The sequence below is a fragment of the Nicrophorus vespilloides genome, unplaced genomic scaffold, assembly GCF_001412225.1.
Source record: "Nicrophorus vespilloides isolate i.1.1-1 unplaced genomic scaffold, Nicve_v1.0, whole genome shotgun sequence".
NCBI classification, from domain to species: Eukaryota; Metazoa; Arthropoda; class Insecta; order Coleoptera; family Silphidae; genus Nicrophorus; species Nicrophorus vespilloides.
Window position 1 is genome coordinate 411,351 of NW_017096594.1, and position 17,179 is coordinate 428,529.

The 17,179-nt window shown below is 36.6% G+C and overlaps 1 protein-coding gene across 14 annotated transcripts in view; it reads right to left on the reverse strand.

The window, feature by feature from the left end:
* Positions 1-17,179, reverse strand: part of LOC108557468 (fat-like cadherin-related tumor suppressor homolog) — a 232,146-nt gene that overhangs the window by 102,906 nt on the left and 112,061 nt on the right. For all 14 annotated transcript variants that reach the window (XM_017913984.1, XM_017913988.1, XM_017913980.1 and 11 more), the window contains exon 4: positions 8,424-11,810. In XM_017913984.1, the coding sequence (XP_017769473.1) occupies positions 8,424-11,778 (3,355 nt within the window). In that variant the 5' untranslated portion in view covers positions 11,779-11,810. The remainder of the gene's footprint in view (positions 1-8,423; positions 11,811-17,179) is intronic.

Consider the following 17,179-nt stretch of genomic DNA (forward strand, 5'->3'; position numbering starts at 1 on the left):
TAAATGGTGTTTGTCCAGGCTGTTAAGCCGCAATTTTCCTTATTGACTCGTCCATAATGAGTATTTGCCTCGCCCAAATACTCGGTGATTGATCAGCTTTTAATTTCGATATGTCCAAAACCAATCCGAACGCAGTTCGGAAGACATTATCTTCCATCAGAACCATAACGATTTTTCATATAGCTACTTCAATTCTTGATAGATAGACCACTTAATAAGTCTTCCACTAATGTCAAAACATACAATTTCTATTCAGAAAACATCCAAACTATGTTTCAATTTAATTATTATATATTATATATAATTATTTTCTACAAATATAATAAAAAAAATCTTCTAAATATTATAAAATTAAGAAATATATTTTCAGTAAATTTCTAGTACAAAAGATAGAATTTATAGAAGAATGCAACGTTACTCGGAAATAGCGAAATCCAAAGTATGAAATATCTCAGAAATGAATTAAAAGTAGTTCTTCCACAAAGATTTAAATTAGTTTTTTTTTTACAAATACATTATTTAATATTCAAAATTTCCTTAAACTGTTAAAAATTATTTTCATTATTTACCACATGGATTTACTATTAAATTTATTGCACAGAAGAAGTATTATAAAAACTACATCAATACTGGAAAAAAAATATGTCGTGTAATTTTATTCACAATCTGTTCATCAATGTGAACATTCAGTAAATTTAAGATCGTGGTTGACATTAGGTAGGTAATCTTTTCCGGTAGATAGTTACCATTATGATGATTTTTAATTTATAGGTTGTCGGTCGTCTTAACTTCAGTAATATATTGATGATATGCGATTCCACTATTTCCTTTCACTGTGAATCTGCTGCTATCCTTAACACTGTCATTGTCCATCGACTTGGCTGAAGGTTCATATGCTGAACCTTATTCATTTGACAAAGGCTCACAAAGGGCCTGGCTTGACCAGGATTTGAACCTGCGCCCATTAGCTTGTGGGTAGGGCGACTTAACCTTTCGGCTATTAGTCGCCCCCATAATTTGGATAAGAAAATAATTTCCGTGTCATAAATCCTAAACCTAACGAATTTTCGAAACTAGTAATGAAGAAAATGCTATATAGTAAATCTTTGTGTCTAGACAACAAACACTATACGAAAGAACGTTAGACGAAGCAGATTTAAACGCAAGAGCATTAAGTTACGTTTACATATAGTAAATAAGTAAATTGAAAGTTATCAGCGTCATAATAATTAATAAATTAGGAATTAGATCTTCAGGAATTTCTACATAGTTGCTTAAAATGATAAATATTTTTTCTAATAAATACATTATGTTTTTTCTGTTCCTCATTTTATCAATCTTCTTAAACTTGTTTTCTGTACTTTTCAGCAAATTGTATAAAATATATATTTTTTGTACTACTCCAATCCCTTTTCATTTGTGATATGTTGTTTTCCAAGTTACAGTTGTTTACTTAGTGAGTAAAAGAATAAGCTCTTCTATAAATTGAAGAAAAGGCTTTGGAAAAAAGAGACAAAAAACATTTTTATAAGAAATTTAAATGAGCAGTACATAAACTATAGTAATTTATTATTAAGATTATATTATGTGCATTTATTTAATCATAGCTTTAAAATGTATTTATAAAATAAATAGAAAACTATTATTTTCTACAAACCTATTTACGTAATAAATATTTACTTTACACTCATCCCAAAATATCCGTATAACAGTGTCGTTCCTACATGCATTTGAATTTGTTGTATCGATTACTATTTTTTTTAATGTTACTTTCAATATTTGTTCGAAAATGTAATTGGTAAACTGGTTGTTTCCGAAACGTTAATTAATAGAAACACGATTTTAATTTCGCATCGCGAAGTTGTACAATTACTGATTTCCATTAAAGCGAACATGACGTGTCCCGATATTTTATAAAACACACTGCAATTACACGTGCAGATGAACGGCATAATTAATAAATTAGTTACAAATACGAAAATTATGAAATAATCACTACAATTCATTGATTCGAACTTTTCGTCGGAATAATGTAATGTTATTCAATTAAGACAATTTATTTAGCTTTGCTCGCTTCGGTTCCAGTCATTATTTTCAACGTAATTATTTCCATTTCGTTGCCCCTTGGCGCAGTTAATGTACAAGTTTGTCATTACGACAATCTCCGAACCGCACAAATAAAGTGAGTAAGGATGAGAAATATGAGGAATTAGAAACAGTCGCTTTTGTTTTGGTGAAAGTTATGCAATGCGATGAGAAAGAAAATGTATGTTTTATGGTTGCTATTAATCGACTGTGTATTATATCATACCCTAGTCGTACCATGTTAATCAGAATGAACTTTTTGCATGTTTCTAAGAAATAATTGCAGTAATATATTTAACTTTGTTACATTAAAAATTGACTTGTAAATTATGATTATGTATATAATGAAATAAATAAAATTATATAAGATTTAGTGGAAAGAAGTTAATTTTAATGTTTAAAACGAAAATTAGATCCTTCCTATTATTTCATAGTTGACGCTTTCATTGGACACCCAAATTTCCAATTATTCATAGTCGTCTTGCCTCTGTTAACGTTACCTCTGATAACGAATCTTTAATATAACAAAGTCAACAATTTCAATACTCATTAGACATAAAACCATTCCTAGTCCAACTTCCAACAATCATCCGATAAAATATGGCAAGAAATTTTAGTAGAAGAAAAAAAATACATCCATTAATACGTTTCAAAAATGAACAGGATGTTCGAAATTAATTGTATGCAGAAGATGATGGTTTTTAGTAAAAGATTTCAAAAAGAAAATTAAAGAAAAAGATCAAACAAGTTGAATGGGATTCTTTTTAAGTTTGTTTAATGAAAAATTATATTTAAAAACTAATATGAATTACTAATTGATCTTGTACCCGGCGTATCTACCCAAAATGTGACACGTGAAAATAGCTTTTTAAATGGATTTGAATTAAGGAGAGTTCATCAAATAGCACCCCAATTAGGGTGAGGGCAGATTCGGTCCCGAAAGCGTCGATTGACATATAAAGGGTTAGTATTAATTTCGCCCTTTTGAGTCGTGAATGTTTTAACAGTTGCCGCCGAAAATTAATTCCGCAGCTCCCCAAGAGCCCAGACTCCGTTCTTAACATAATCTTGCGTGAATAGTGTTATGGTTAAGTGATGGTTTAATTGTGTCCAGACCATGAGCTGTTTCCCTCCAAACAATGCACGGAGTTTCAGGACTGTTCAGGAGCTTACACAATATGGGCAACCCCAGCGTTCTATCTCTGAATATTCAGTCCACGTACATTTAAATCCCCGTCCCCGAACGTCTAATAACTTTACTTTATCGAAAAAAATATAGATGGAAAGCAAGAAAATAAAAAGGATGAAAATTTAATTTACTGGAGTCGAGGAAGGACTTGAAAATATAACGCTTCGATCGGAACTAAACTATTTGTCGATTTGCGAATTGCAACGCAATTCTTGTTATATAATATGATTTCCTTGCGACGCGACGGGAAACGTTTCTATCGGATACAAGTGCGACTGGAGTAAATGATTTTTTAATATAATTTAAGCATCAGACTTGTTTGTGTGCTTTAGATAACATGTTTGCACAACCGCATCCAACACAAATAATTATGGAGCAGCTCACATTCAAGCATGGTGAATTTATGTACGAGGCCGAGGAAAGCGGGGCTCAAACAGCTGGTATGTTTGTGTATGAGAGGAACGGAGATGGATGCAGCGGGAGGATGGAGATTGGCAGAGCCGACGACTTCGGATTATGCTATATGTATGAGGAATTTCAATTTATCGTTTACAAGTGTTCTACGCTTCTATCTCTTTAAATGCGACCATTAAAAGCCACTTGAGAAACGGCGAAATCACGAAACCACTCTTGATCGAAATGCATAAAAATTCCACCCCACAGCATCTCTATATTTATAGAATCTTTATTCAACACTCTGGCCTTTTATAACCACTTCCTGCAAAAACACCATACGATTTAGCAACTTTGTATCTATTTATGACTAGTCGGACACCAAATCAGGTTATATAACAAGGCAACAAATGAATCAACCATTGCTGTAACGGTTATGAATGATTACTAGCCTCTACACGTGAGCAATCTGGTGGGTGACGACCTTTAAAACGAGAAACAAATATACATTTATTTGATTTATAATGCCATGGAATCTATATGTATATGTATATTTCAATAATCTACATTCTGTAGAATACCTAAAACTGTTGCCCAGAGTTTTATCTTCAATATGTACATTTTATTATCTATTTACCATGCGTGGTGTTATCGAACAAATAAATACAAAGTGAAGATAAGTAAACAAAATCAAATTTCGATTTAACATTATATAATAACAGTTACATACCAAAATGCGCATTAGAAGCCCAAATTAACACAATTAAAAAATAATTCCAATTACTTTGTAAAATATAAAAAAAAATCTTGAAATTTTTGATAATATAATAAAAGCATAAATTTATTTTGTGATTTAATTATCATGCGTCATTGTTGAGTAATTGAATAAAACGTGAAGATATAAAGTTTGTTGGACAATCGGAATATCTCTATACATTACGTAACAACAGTTGTAACAAAATATGCATAATAGAAGACCCTTTCATAAAATGCATACAAAATTGAAATTTCTATTAAAATCATATAATCAACTCATGAAAAAAATTGAAGTGGACAGATAGAGAATGGTTCGGACAATAAAAATGTTCGCAAATAAATATAACAAGTTTTGCTGCAAAAATATTACATAAAAAAATATTATATAAAACACGAATTTCGTACGCGGAAACATGACTTTCAAAAGCCGGTAATTCATAAAGTCCCATGTTTTTTTATTGCATTTTCAATTCCACGTTTTATTAAAACAAATACCGTCGCTCGAAAATGCGGACCGATGCATTTTATTTACATGTATAACAAATATTTAAAAATAAAATATCATTTTTTTTACAATGAAAAGTATCAATTCTTAATTCATGAGCGATATTTGTGTGATAATTGCTTTGACGTTCATCAAAATGTAATTAATTTCTAGCTATAATTGTGTATGTTTAATTAAATGTATATTTTAGTAAATGGGAAAATATGTCGATAAAACATGGTGAATTTATGAAGAGAAAAAAAAAACGTATATCGCTCAACAAGTTAATTATTTCAATTAAAATCGACATTGCAAAAAATAATAATTTAATAAAATAAATAAAAAAATATAATAGCTGGAACGGACATATTACTATAAAATTAATGAATTTGTGTAATAATTTATTTTGAGAGATTAATTTTAATGAAAATTCATATAAATATTTCAACAATTTAATTAAAATGCCCTTATATGAAAATAATGACTATTATAGTTTTACTTCAAGTTAAAAATTAATTATGTAATATTTTTCATACATTTTAGAATAAAACGAAAAATATTAAAAAAATATAATTATGAAACATATTTAAAATGAACTTTTAAAATATTTATTTGTAATTAAAATGTAATTTATATAAGAATTGAAACGTGAAAGACATGTAAAATATTACTTTGATGTTGAATATGAATGGTTACGAGTTGGTGATGAATAAAATAGTATCCAATTCGGATCATGTGAAAGATTGCGTGTCGTAATCGGTTCCATCCAGTGATTACTCTCGTTTTTTTTATCCTCTTTTCTATTAGAAAGGGAGTTCAGATCTTGATAAAATGCCTAACCCACGATCTTTCAGCGCTCGCTCGACGTACTTCATTCAATACAGTTAAAAAGGGACTGTTAATAACAATAAAATTCATAAACGCGTGACGTGTGACATCAGTGGTTGTAGAAGAAGGAAAAAAAGCCGTCAAAGCATTGTATTATTTCCCTTCATATATTTTACTTTGATTTTAAACCGTGTCGAAGTGCATTAGCTTAGAGACGCCTTTGGAACGAATGTAAGTAAGTTCACGCGAGGTTCAAGTGCTCAAGGACATCGAATGGTAGGTTGTGCCATAAAAATAAAACATTGATCAATGATATTCCATATAACAACTAAATGGTAAACGCCTACGAGTGTCTTTCATAAGCCATTAAAAACAACCTCAAGCTAGTTTCATCAAGCAGTTTCGGATCAAGTACGTATTTTCTTTATGCACGTATTGTTTTCGTTTCGCTGCGACCTCCAGCGCCTTTTCCATTATTTTTTCTTCTTTTTGTAGTTATTTGTTAAGAAAACACGACGAGTATAATAAACAAACAGATAGTTTGGTATTACCGAGACACCATGCACATGTTTCTGTTTATCCTCAACGCAGCGATGCAGTAAATAAAATTAGATAGAACTATATTTGTTTTAATTAGCGTTCCGATGTAATCAGTTTCGAAACACAAAGGGGAAATCCATTACCGTGGGCAAATTCCTATCTTCTAGCAACTAACGTATAATGCATTATATAATTTATAGTCAGATTAGATCCACAGAGCGGATTATCTTTCAATAAAAGCAGTTTAATTATTATTGCATTAAGATGGTTGTAATAAACACACAAAAAAATGAATGAGAATAAATCGGCTATTGGAAATTAAAGAAAATTGATTTACGACCGGAGCTATCTTTAGTGACTATAAAAGATCAATTTTAATTACGTATTTTAATTATGAAGCAAGCTCGGTTCGTGAGCATAAAGCTAGGGATTGATGGGTTATAAATAGAAAGGACTTGGTAGGGTTTTAATGAAGCCTAACGTGGAATCGATACATGTGGTGAATAAGTGTTAAAGGCGTGAGAGATACTCCAAAATTTGCAGGTGGATGGAACGAGAAATAGTAATAAAAATTCAAATAAAAGAAAATAGAAAACGGCAGTCGAGTGGGTGAATTATAAAGTAGTGAAGATGTTTAAGGAAATTCGGGTCGTCGGGTCATTCCATTTCCTATCTACTTAGTATTTATTGAAAGGGTTCAGCGAGGGCCGAAACCATTTTCCAGATGCCATGCGATCGGTTCTGCGGGGTTGGTGGCGCGTCCCCCTCCTTCCCAACCCATCTCCATCTCTCCTCATCCAGCACCCCGCAATACGGAGAGCTACGTGCATTTATCCCGGTAATTTCATGTAAATGTAATTTAACGTAAGTGCGAGCGAACACGTTGCCTGCGCCGTGCAGACAGGACTCATCCCCGGGAAAAGGTAGTAATATCTACTTATGCGCATCCCGCAGACAATTCCCGTTTTACAGTCCACATATACACGCACACTCACACACATTCGAGAAACCCTCTGGGGGCGCCATAAGAAAATCAATTACGTAATATTGGAAACGACGTGCGAAAATGGAAATTTTTTATTGGCGCACCGAAATTTAGAAATTAATCAGGTGCCGTTACGAGCGATGTAAAAGCTTGTCCATTCACATTTCAATCTCCGCAATGGGCGAATAAAACGCGTTACATCATGAAATTTAATTTGATAAATATGAAATTATATAAGTTTGTTTTATTATAGTTATGCATAACAAATAATAATTGTAAAATCATTTACTTAATTATTCGTTATAAACATAAATAAGTTGAAGGTTATACGACTTCTTTTTTGTTTCGATTTGTTAGGGCAAGTTTTGGATGGCAATAATCCAGGTTCATGCATTTATTTATACTTGAACGTCGGTTCATTCATTTATTCATGTGTTTATAGCGGCCAGATACAGGAGGCTCACACATGGCGTGGTGTACAATCGCTGCAAGGCCGTAACTTTTGCCATTTTATTGCGGAAAGTTGCACGCCTTTCCAGAGAACTCCGCCACTATATTCCGCTTAGAAGGCAAAGGGTTGGCAGCAGATTTCCGGGTTTTCTGCGGAGGGCGGTTTTGCTCGAACGTTAGAAAATTTATCAGACGAAATGCAAATGAAATCAAAATGAATTTGTTACGTAAAATGCGGCCCGATAAACTAATGCAACGCTATACTTTATCTTGGAAAGTTTTAATTGCCTGCACCAACAACATCATGCTTCCTTTATGTCCGCCACCGCACAACGCGCCCGTGTTTTATGCCCCTAGAGTTAACTATATATATATATATGTTCATTGCAGCTGCCGGCTCTAAAAGATCTCCAGGGACCTAAACTACATGTTTACCATTTTGTACATTCGGAATATTTCATTCGATTGGCAAAAGAACCCGTGCAGACGTGGCACCGCTTCAAGCAGACGGCTAATTGACGTTTGAATTGCAATATGAAGGGTTTGTTTTGAGGCGGTAACAATCGGCGTTCGAATCGGCATTGTGTTCGAAATTTGGAGCGTGCGGAGCAATTAAATTGGGTGGAAGGGTCGCGAGCACATGTCGAAATTAGGGGAGAAGTCATAAAGTTGAATGAGAACAAATACGTATTGTGCTTGCAGTTTTGACTCACCTTTATTATCAATGGAGAATATTCCGATGCCGTCGCCACCCCGTATTGAATACTCGATCCTGCTGTCTTCTCCTGGCGGATCGTTGTCGGTGGCATTCACTTGCATCACAACACTACCGACACGCTGATTTTCTGCCACCGAACCGGAAATCACAAACTCACCGAACTGAGGGGCGTACAAATTCTCGTTAACATCCACTATGTTTATAGTCACCGATGCCTCGGATGAGAGCGACGGCTTCCCCTTATCATTAGCGAAAACAATCAAACTATGCACTTGGCGTTCCTCGAAATCCAGAGGCTTCGTGGTGCGGATCGTGCCGGATACCCGGTCTATCTTAAACGTTCCATCACTGTCGGTGTCCTCCAGCGTGTAAAGAATCTCACCCTCGGGACCCAAATCCGGATCCGAGGCAGAAACCACCGCCACCACGCTACCCTTGGGGATATCTTCGCGAATTTTCACCGTGTAACTCGGCAAACTGAATTTCGGGGGGTTATCATTAATATCATCTATTAAGATCCTCACCAAGGCTTCCGAATACAACGGCGGATTATCCGGCCCTCTGCCACCGCCATCCGTGGCTCTAATCCGTAACTCATACAACTCCTGCCGCTCCCTATCCAAAGCATTAGCAACCGACAACACCCCCGTCGTCCTTCCCACGACGAAGTCCTTGGTATCAGTCATCAATGAGTAGGTGACCTTAGCATTGTCCCCATCGTCTGCGTCGGTTGCGTTGGCTCGGAATATTGCCGTTCCGTTCAACGCGTTCTCGGTCACCCTGAAATTGGCTAGGGATTTCTCGAATTTGGGCGCGTTATCGTTGACGTCCAGCACCGTTATTGTAAGCATTCGTGATAGAGATTTCTGCGGTCTTCCCAGATCATAAACGGTGATGTTCAGGTTATATTGCTCCTCGCGTTCGCGGTCCAAGTAACCGATGATTTTCAGCTCACCAGAATCCATGTCGATGCAGAACACCGAATGCTCATCGCCGCCGGAGATGCCGTAAATCAGTTTTCCGTTATACCCCAGGTCCTTATCGTGTGCCCTCAATTTGATTAGCGTCGTTCCCAGCGCAACTGATTCGTTTACTTTGATTTCGATTGGGAAGTCGATGAATTCCGGGGAGTGCACGTTGTGGCCGTAACGAGTGGGCATCATTGCGAATTCCTCTTGCGCTGGTGGCTTGTTGTTATTCTCGGCGGCCGCGAGGACTTCGGTTAATCTCCTTGTAACACCAGTATCCTTGCAATCGAAAGAACCAGTTTCATCGTTGAGGATTCGTCCGGCCGATGGAAGGTTGCGCTTGCTGTTCACCAACTGAAAGTGAACGCGTGCCACGTCCGCGAAATGGGTTCCATCAGTAGCGGTGACGTTCAGCTCCCTTTCGGACACCCTCACATCGTTCAAATCGCAAGTGACCGTTATAGTGCCAGATATCGTGTCTATACTGAAACATCCGTCCTCGTTTCCTGAAATGATGCGATAGCTTATTATGTTTCCGGCGTCGAAGTCGATGGCGGAGAGGGTTATGATCTCTGAGCCGATGGGAACGTATCGAGGAATGTGGCCATGGCAATCAATTTTTTCAAATTGCGGTCTGTTGTCGTTCACGTCTTTGACGCGCACGGTTAATTGCATTTCGGTTTGCCGTCTATAAGGAAGACCCCAGTCGGAAGCTCTGACTCTCAAGATGTATTCGCGCCGCATGCTTTCGTAATCGAGGAGCGCCGTCGTTTTTACAATTCCAGAGAAGTGGTCCACCTCGAACGGGACTTTAACCAGATTCGCGATCAAATACGAGATGTATGCATTCTCGCCGCGGTCCTTGTCCTTTGCGTGAACAGTGGTCACCGAAGAACCCGCTGGCATATTCTCATCAACCCAAACCGTCATCTCTGGCTTATCGAAGATGGGGTCGTTGTCGTCGTCGTCTTCCACGTAGATTTTCACTTTGGCCGATGACTGCTTGCGGGTGCCGGCGTTTCCTTGGTCAATTGCTGATACTGTGAGACTGTAGAAAGACTTGGTTTCTGCGTCCAGTTGGACCGCAGTGTACAGCATTCCGGTGTATGGGTTGATGTTGAACTCTCCGCCCTCATTGCCTCCAACGATCTCTAAGAATACTTGAGCGTTTTTACCCTCATCGGCGTCGGTAACTTTCAGTCTTATTAGTGGGGTATTTACAGGAGCGATCTCCGGAACTTTAACCTCGTAAATCTCCTTGTTAAACACCGGAGCGTTATCGTTTAAATCCGTCAGCCGGACTTGTACAGACTTATAACTCTCTTGCGGAGGGACGCCTCTGTCAACGGCGCGCAATTTCAGCCAGTAGCCCTGGGGCGTGCTCTCCCTATCCAACAGCTTCAACACTTCTATATTAAATTCGCCCTTTCGCTGCGTGGGACGGATTCGGAAGTGACCGTCGGGATCGCCGTCGATGATCTCGAGGCTCTTTATCTCGCCGTGAATACCGGAATCCCGATCGGACACGTTGACGATCGCGTAGATGTCGGCGTTAGAGTTCTCAACGATCTGTGGGTGGTGCCGGATCAGGATTTCGGGAGGGTAAAGGTTCACCTTCTTTACGCGAATTCGAACCTTCGCTTTGCTGGTCATGCTGGAGCCGGAGCGGAAAATTGCGCCTCGGTCCTGCCCTATAACTGTTAACTCATGATATGTGCTTTCATTATACCTCAGCGGTCTACTGAGAGAGATCACCCCGGAGATCGGATGAATCGCAAACTGGTACGTTTCCTCGGCGAAACTGTAATAAATCTCGCCGTTTCTCCCCAGATCCGCATCCTCAGCGATGACCCGCAATATACTTTTGTGGACGGGCATATCCTCGTACACCGTAGCATTGTAGTCATAAGGATAGAACAGCGGGTTCAAATCGTTCGTATCCAGAACGGTGACCACGACCTGTGCGGCCGTCTCCAAGATCACCTTCTGCTTTCCATCCTTTCGCGTCGCCGTCGCCCGAACTTCCAGCAAGTAACGATCCTTGCGTTCGCGATTAAGCACATCATTGTTACCGGTTCGCGTACGAATGAACAGGAAACAGAAATCACCCACCAACTTATCCTCGGCCTTGAAGAACTTGTCTTTATCACCGCTCACTATCTTATACCGAATATCACTGAGCGAATTCTGTCTGATGGGGATACCGATGCGCTCTTCGCCGGGATCGGGGGCGGCGTAAGTTTTTGCCACACTGTTTTCCGGTATGCTGACATTGTAGATAGACCTAGTGAACCGGAACTCTATGTCCGAAATCTGCGGCGCCTCTTCCGCCTGGGCTACCGTGATCACCAGCAGGCAACAGGCGATGACGCGGATGCACATCTTCCTCCTTCGCTCTCAGATCATTCTTGCACCTGAAACAACCAGAACAAACAAATTTTAATATTGAATAAAATTGAAAACCAGATTTTCAACGCTCCAAAACAATTATTTCTATTTGTGGACCACAGAACTATCGACCGTCCGTTCCATTCAATTACCGACGCATTGTCTAAAATGCCATTTACAATAATTATAAATAAAATATGTGTGTGTATGCGCATTAATGTGCTCATTAAGGCATAATTATGAAAACATACATTTTCATTCTGACAATGCAATCAACGCAACAACGCAAAAGTGCGGACATAATGTCCGAATTAACCGCACATTATATTTCCGCAGTTTTCCCGCGGCTAGATTTTAAGGTCGTTCCATTAAATTTTGCAAACGTTTAAACAAAATTTACAGAGCCTTTCCGTTTTATGAGCAAAATTTTAATTAAATTTTAATTTCCTACCCGTATTCCTTCGACTTGATTACATCATTCACTTATTCGAATATTATATTTCTTTTTTTCTCTTTTAATTCGTATCCCATTTCGAGACATCATTTTATTAATCATTTCTCAAATATTTATAACATCAACAAACTGACAACGTAGACATTTAATAAATATGAAATCAGCCTACTTTCGCAATTTATTCAATCAAATATAAAAATATAATGTTTTTTTTCAATATATTATCATAGTTAAATATGAAGGTTTAATATCCATTTATCAGGTAGACATTAACAGATAAAATTATAGTAAATACAAGATTACAAGTTGAGCTTTCTAAAATACTTATTTTTCTATTTTTGTCAGAAAATCTAATAGACATTTCTATTTTTTATTTACTAATTTAATGAGAACAATCAGATATAAAATTTAGAAATAATTGAAAGATATGAAAAATTGCTGTTAATGAAACATAAACATTGATGAATTAACGAACATTAAAAAATGTGAATTCTTGAAGTGAAACCGACGGTCATTAAAGGTTTTAGAAATTCAGCGTTGCATGCGATTAACATGTAATTACTACAGTTCCAATTATCCCGTATTTTGTATTATTCAACAATGCCACAAATCCAATACTATTTGCACTAATACTAATTAACGAAACGCGCATATAAATTCCGGACAAATTTTCGCTTTTTAATTAAACGCGTAATTAGCAAATCACAATAATTAATTATCCAATAATATTTATTATTCACATGAATGCAAAAATATTAACACAATTAGAACTAATATAACACCGTTTTACTGATTAATTTTAAATCGGTTAATTAAATTTTTAATGCTTGTTTAAAAAAAACGTAAATAGTTTAACTAAATAAATCATATATGCGATTACTTTAATTGCATTGTAAGATAGTTTAAAACAACTTGTCATGTTTGAATTACATATTACGTGATACTTGGCAAACATTACACCAGCTTGAATAGAAGTAAAGTATAGTTTTGAACAGCATCACATACATAAACTGATATTTTCTATGCACTTGAAAAGTATAGCGTTGTGAATAACTATAAGAAAGTGGAGGAAAACTATTTTATGACGATATAAAAGTGCGCTCATATACTTATGCCACATGTAATACTACAGCAGTGAAAATTAGTGAGTCGTTCCGAGAAATCACCCCCTCGGGCATGCATAATTTTTATTCTGTGCAGCTGTTGCACGCGGCTTCGATGTAATTAGTGAAATAATTCCCGTTTCCAAAGGTATTCGTGTCTTCGTGTGGGTGGCAAAGGTGTGCGGATAATTTGCGTTCTCGCGTAACGCGATTCCACGCCGATAGCGAGAACAGTTATTGCTGTATGCATCGTTTTGTCGTTGCCTCGGGGATGGGAGGACGACATCAGGGGGTGGCAACGTCGTCGTTGGATAGGATTACGAAAACGTCTCGCTCAATATTGTGTGTTTCAAGAAGCGTTAAATTATCACACTTTTGGAAGTATTGATCGGTTATTTTCCCAGAAAAATCTCTCTCCTAATTATGACCTAACACCTAGGTTGAATCACTATAATAACTTGACATTATGCAATATAGTAACCAACATAATTTTATAGAAATATTGAATAATAACTTTGAGGTTGAAGTTTAGGTGAAATATTTTTAATTAAGTTGCCTATTTTGAAACACTTCATTATATTACATGTTATGTGGAGAGAATAAGAAAGAAGACCAATTGAATTTTAAATTTGTATCATACTCATTAATATTTTTCTTTAAATATTTCTTTCTTCAATTAAAAGAATGTTTAGATTGTCCAAATTCGGCAACCCGAGATTTGTATTACGAACGAAAGCCATGTGTCTTCCACGGACGAATTAAAAATAAGAAACGAGTTGGAGAAGAAGATGGAAAAAAAATAATGACGGAAAAACGCGTTGATGAAGAGCAGGAAGTGAGGATGTTTTGAGGATGCCCGATTTAGACGCGAGATCAGGGCGTGATGCACGTGCACGAAGCGAAGCTGGTTATCTGACTTTGGGCTCTACCTGTGTGCCTCATCTTCCTCCTCTCGCTGCTCTACCCCGAAGTACCTGGCGACTTCTAGGGGTTGAGTTTATTAAATTACAGCACGTTGTAAGGGAGGCGGGGAGGTCGCGAAAGATCACTTAATCACCGAAATTGGCGCGAGAAATAATGAAATGGCTTTAATTAAAAACATTAGACTCGGCGCGAATGTGTTTTGTTATAATACGCTTGATTAATACAGAGCCGCCCGCGGTGCTAGCTAGCAGCCTCCAATTTTGGCACCGACGACTGGTTTCGACTTGATTTTGTTTGTTACCGTAGTCCTCGAAGGCGGACCATTATATAACGTTTTAAATTGGAGCGCGTAAAACGTTTTGGGATCACTTCATTTGCACTTTACTTGCACCCCAGAGTTCGATTCGAGGATTTACGCCGAGCTTGACGGTGAATTTTAATCCAAATTAAAGCCATTACTCTCAAACCCTCGTTGCATCAGCACAATACTTGCCTCAGAAAAAAAAAACAGAACGCAATTGTAGTAGTTTGATATTAATCCAATGGAGATGGTGTCACTCTGCACTTTTAATAACTTCTAATCACTTTCAGAAACTTAAACACTTCTTCCGTTGAGGATGCTTCGTCTCTACTCGCTCTCGTCTACGTTATTAGTTTAGGCTGTGGCATGGGGTAGATAATAAACACTTCCTCGTTATCTTGGCTTCGTGCTGTTTACCGGTTGGTGGCGTGCGTTTTGTTGCAGGTAGATGATAAGGTCCATGCCAAGAGCCATTTCGGCACTAAAACTCTACAAAACTTTTGCCTCGCTTCCACAACCGTGGCCCTTTCCCTCCCTACTCCCTTACAATTGTAAACAATAACCAGCTGTGCGTGCTAGAGGCGGTGGAGGGGAAGCGCAGAGGAAAACCCCGTAACCAGAAATCTCTATTTATACCCTTACCGTGCGACGCAGCAGGTAGAAAATTGGAAGAATGGAGCCTACACAAGCCGCACGAAAAATTGAAAAAAAAAATACAACGAAAATAACAAGAAATATATATATATACGTATATCCAGAAATCATATTTTGTTTCTATCAAAATTTATGACTGATCCAGATAACCCTCTTCTTTTTTTTTCGAAATTCAGATAGATGCTGATCGTGACCTTAACAAATCGCAACGGCCCAATGAGATTATGATTATTTATTTGTTTCGAAACTCACAGATGCGTAACTTTCGGTTCGTTCTCAGAGTAATATTTCATAGCTTTCAGATGACTTTATTACCGCAATAGCGGATTTCTGGACTCGGGAAGAGGCGATGTGGCAATATCGCGTTACATAAATTTGACAGCTCTTTAGATGCGTATCTTATGTGCAATAAAATATGTTATTTTCTTCTTCATTGCCACCGATTCTAAGTATATCCATGTAGGCAAGTGGTCATAATTGGATAATAAATATATTTTGGTTATGAAATTCAACAGTCCCAAAAAATGCAAATTATATAAGAATATTTATATCTATTAAATAAATTAAATTAAATGTGCTTGAAAGAAATATATTAATATCTGTATATGTTAGAAGATTTCCCTCCCATTGACCAAAAGGTCGTTCAACCGTGTATATTGTGTGAACGTTTATAGTGATACTCTAGGAAATCGTTTCCGTTCCACTAAAGTACCATTTTTTTTTATCCCGAGTAGTCTAGGAGTACTTTTATCACCATTTCAAGTACAACAATTTGCTTAACTATTTGTCATTGAATCTAGTATATTTTTTTTAATTCATTAATATAAATTTATTTATTATTAATAAAGTCAATGTTCAATGTTTTTATTAAATAAAAAGTTCAGATTTTTACAAAAATAATGCTAATAATTACTTAAATTTGAGACATTTTTCAGAACGATTTTATCAATTTATGGGGATCTTTCCATTTTATTATCTAAATTTTATATGTCCAAAATATTTGAAAAGACGTAGAAGTAACAAATAAAATCACCGGTATCTAAAATTTGAGCAGTTAAATAACTTTCTCTAAAACTTGCACAATTATCCTTTAATTTATCGTCAAGATAGGAGACGTACAAGTAAATGAAGGATTTATGAATCGAAGTGAGTAGAATCACAGCCCCATTTACCTGAAAATGTGCTAAAGAGCAGACAGAAAATTTTATTTTACCTCCAATAAAAAAAAATATGTGCCGAAATTCAGATGTAAACGAGAAATAATTTCATAAACCTCTGCGCCATAAAATTGCTACAAAAAAAAAAACAATATAATTTTATGCAATTCCATAAAAATAGACAGCAAAATCGGGATTACATTTTTACAAACGCTGCAGAAACCATTTCAGGAAACAAAAATTTGAATCCAAAAATCTGCTCGTTCGTGGCAATATTGCACTGTGTGTATGTATGTACGTACGTATGTTTTTTTTTTGAATGGTTGTTGTTGTTACAAAGTGAAATGCAATTAGTTTATGGAGGCCAAACGTGTTTGCGTACAATTTTACAAAATTTCGCCGCGTGTTTCCGCACACATCAAAAAAACCCGCCGTCGCTACCCCTACGCGCGTAACAACACTGCCGTCCGTAGAACGCAATGAAATTATCACATTTTCCGCGTTAATTGGTTGCATTCGATGCAATATTTAATTGGAATGGACAATTAGTATTTGGGTATATTGGCGCAAATGCGTGGTGATTGATTAAATGATTGTGATTTACGATCTTGTTCGATTCACACCATCCAAGGATATATTGTTCAATATTTTAGCAGAGGTATTGTGATGAATTTTCAGGTTTTATTGTTGTAAGATGTATACTTTATGTATATTTCATGTGTTCTGGTAAATATCGACGGTTTTCGTTACTTTACTTGCAAAACGCATTTTCTTATAAGATCGTTTCCTGCTTGTGTGCAAG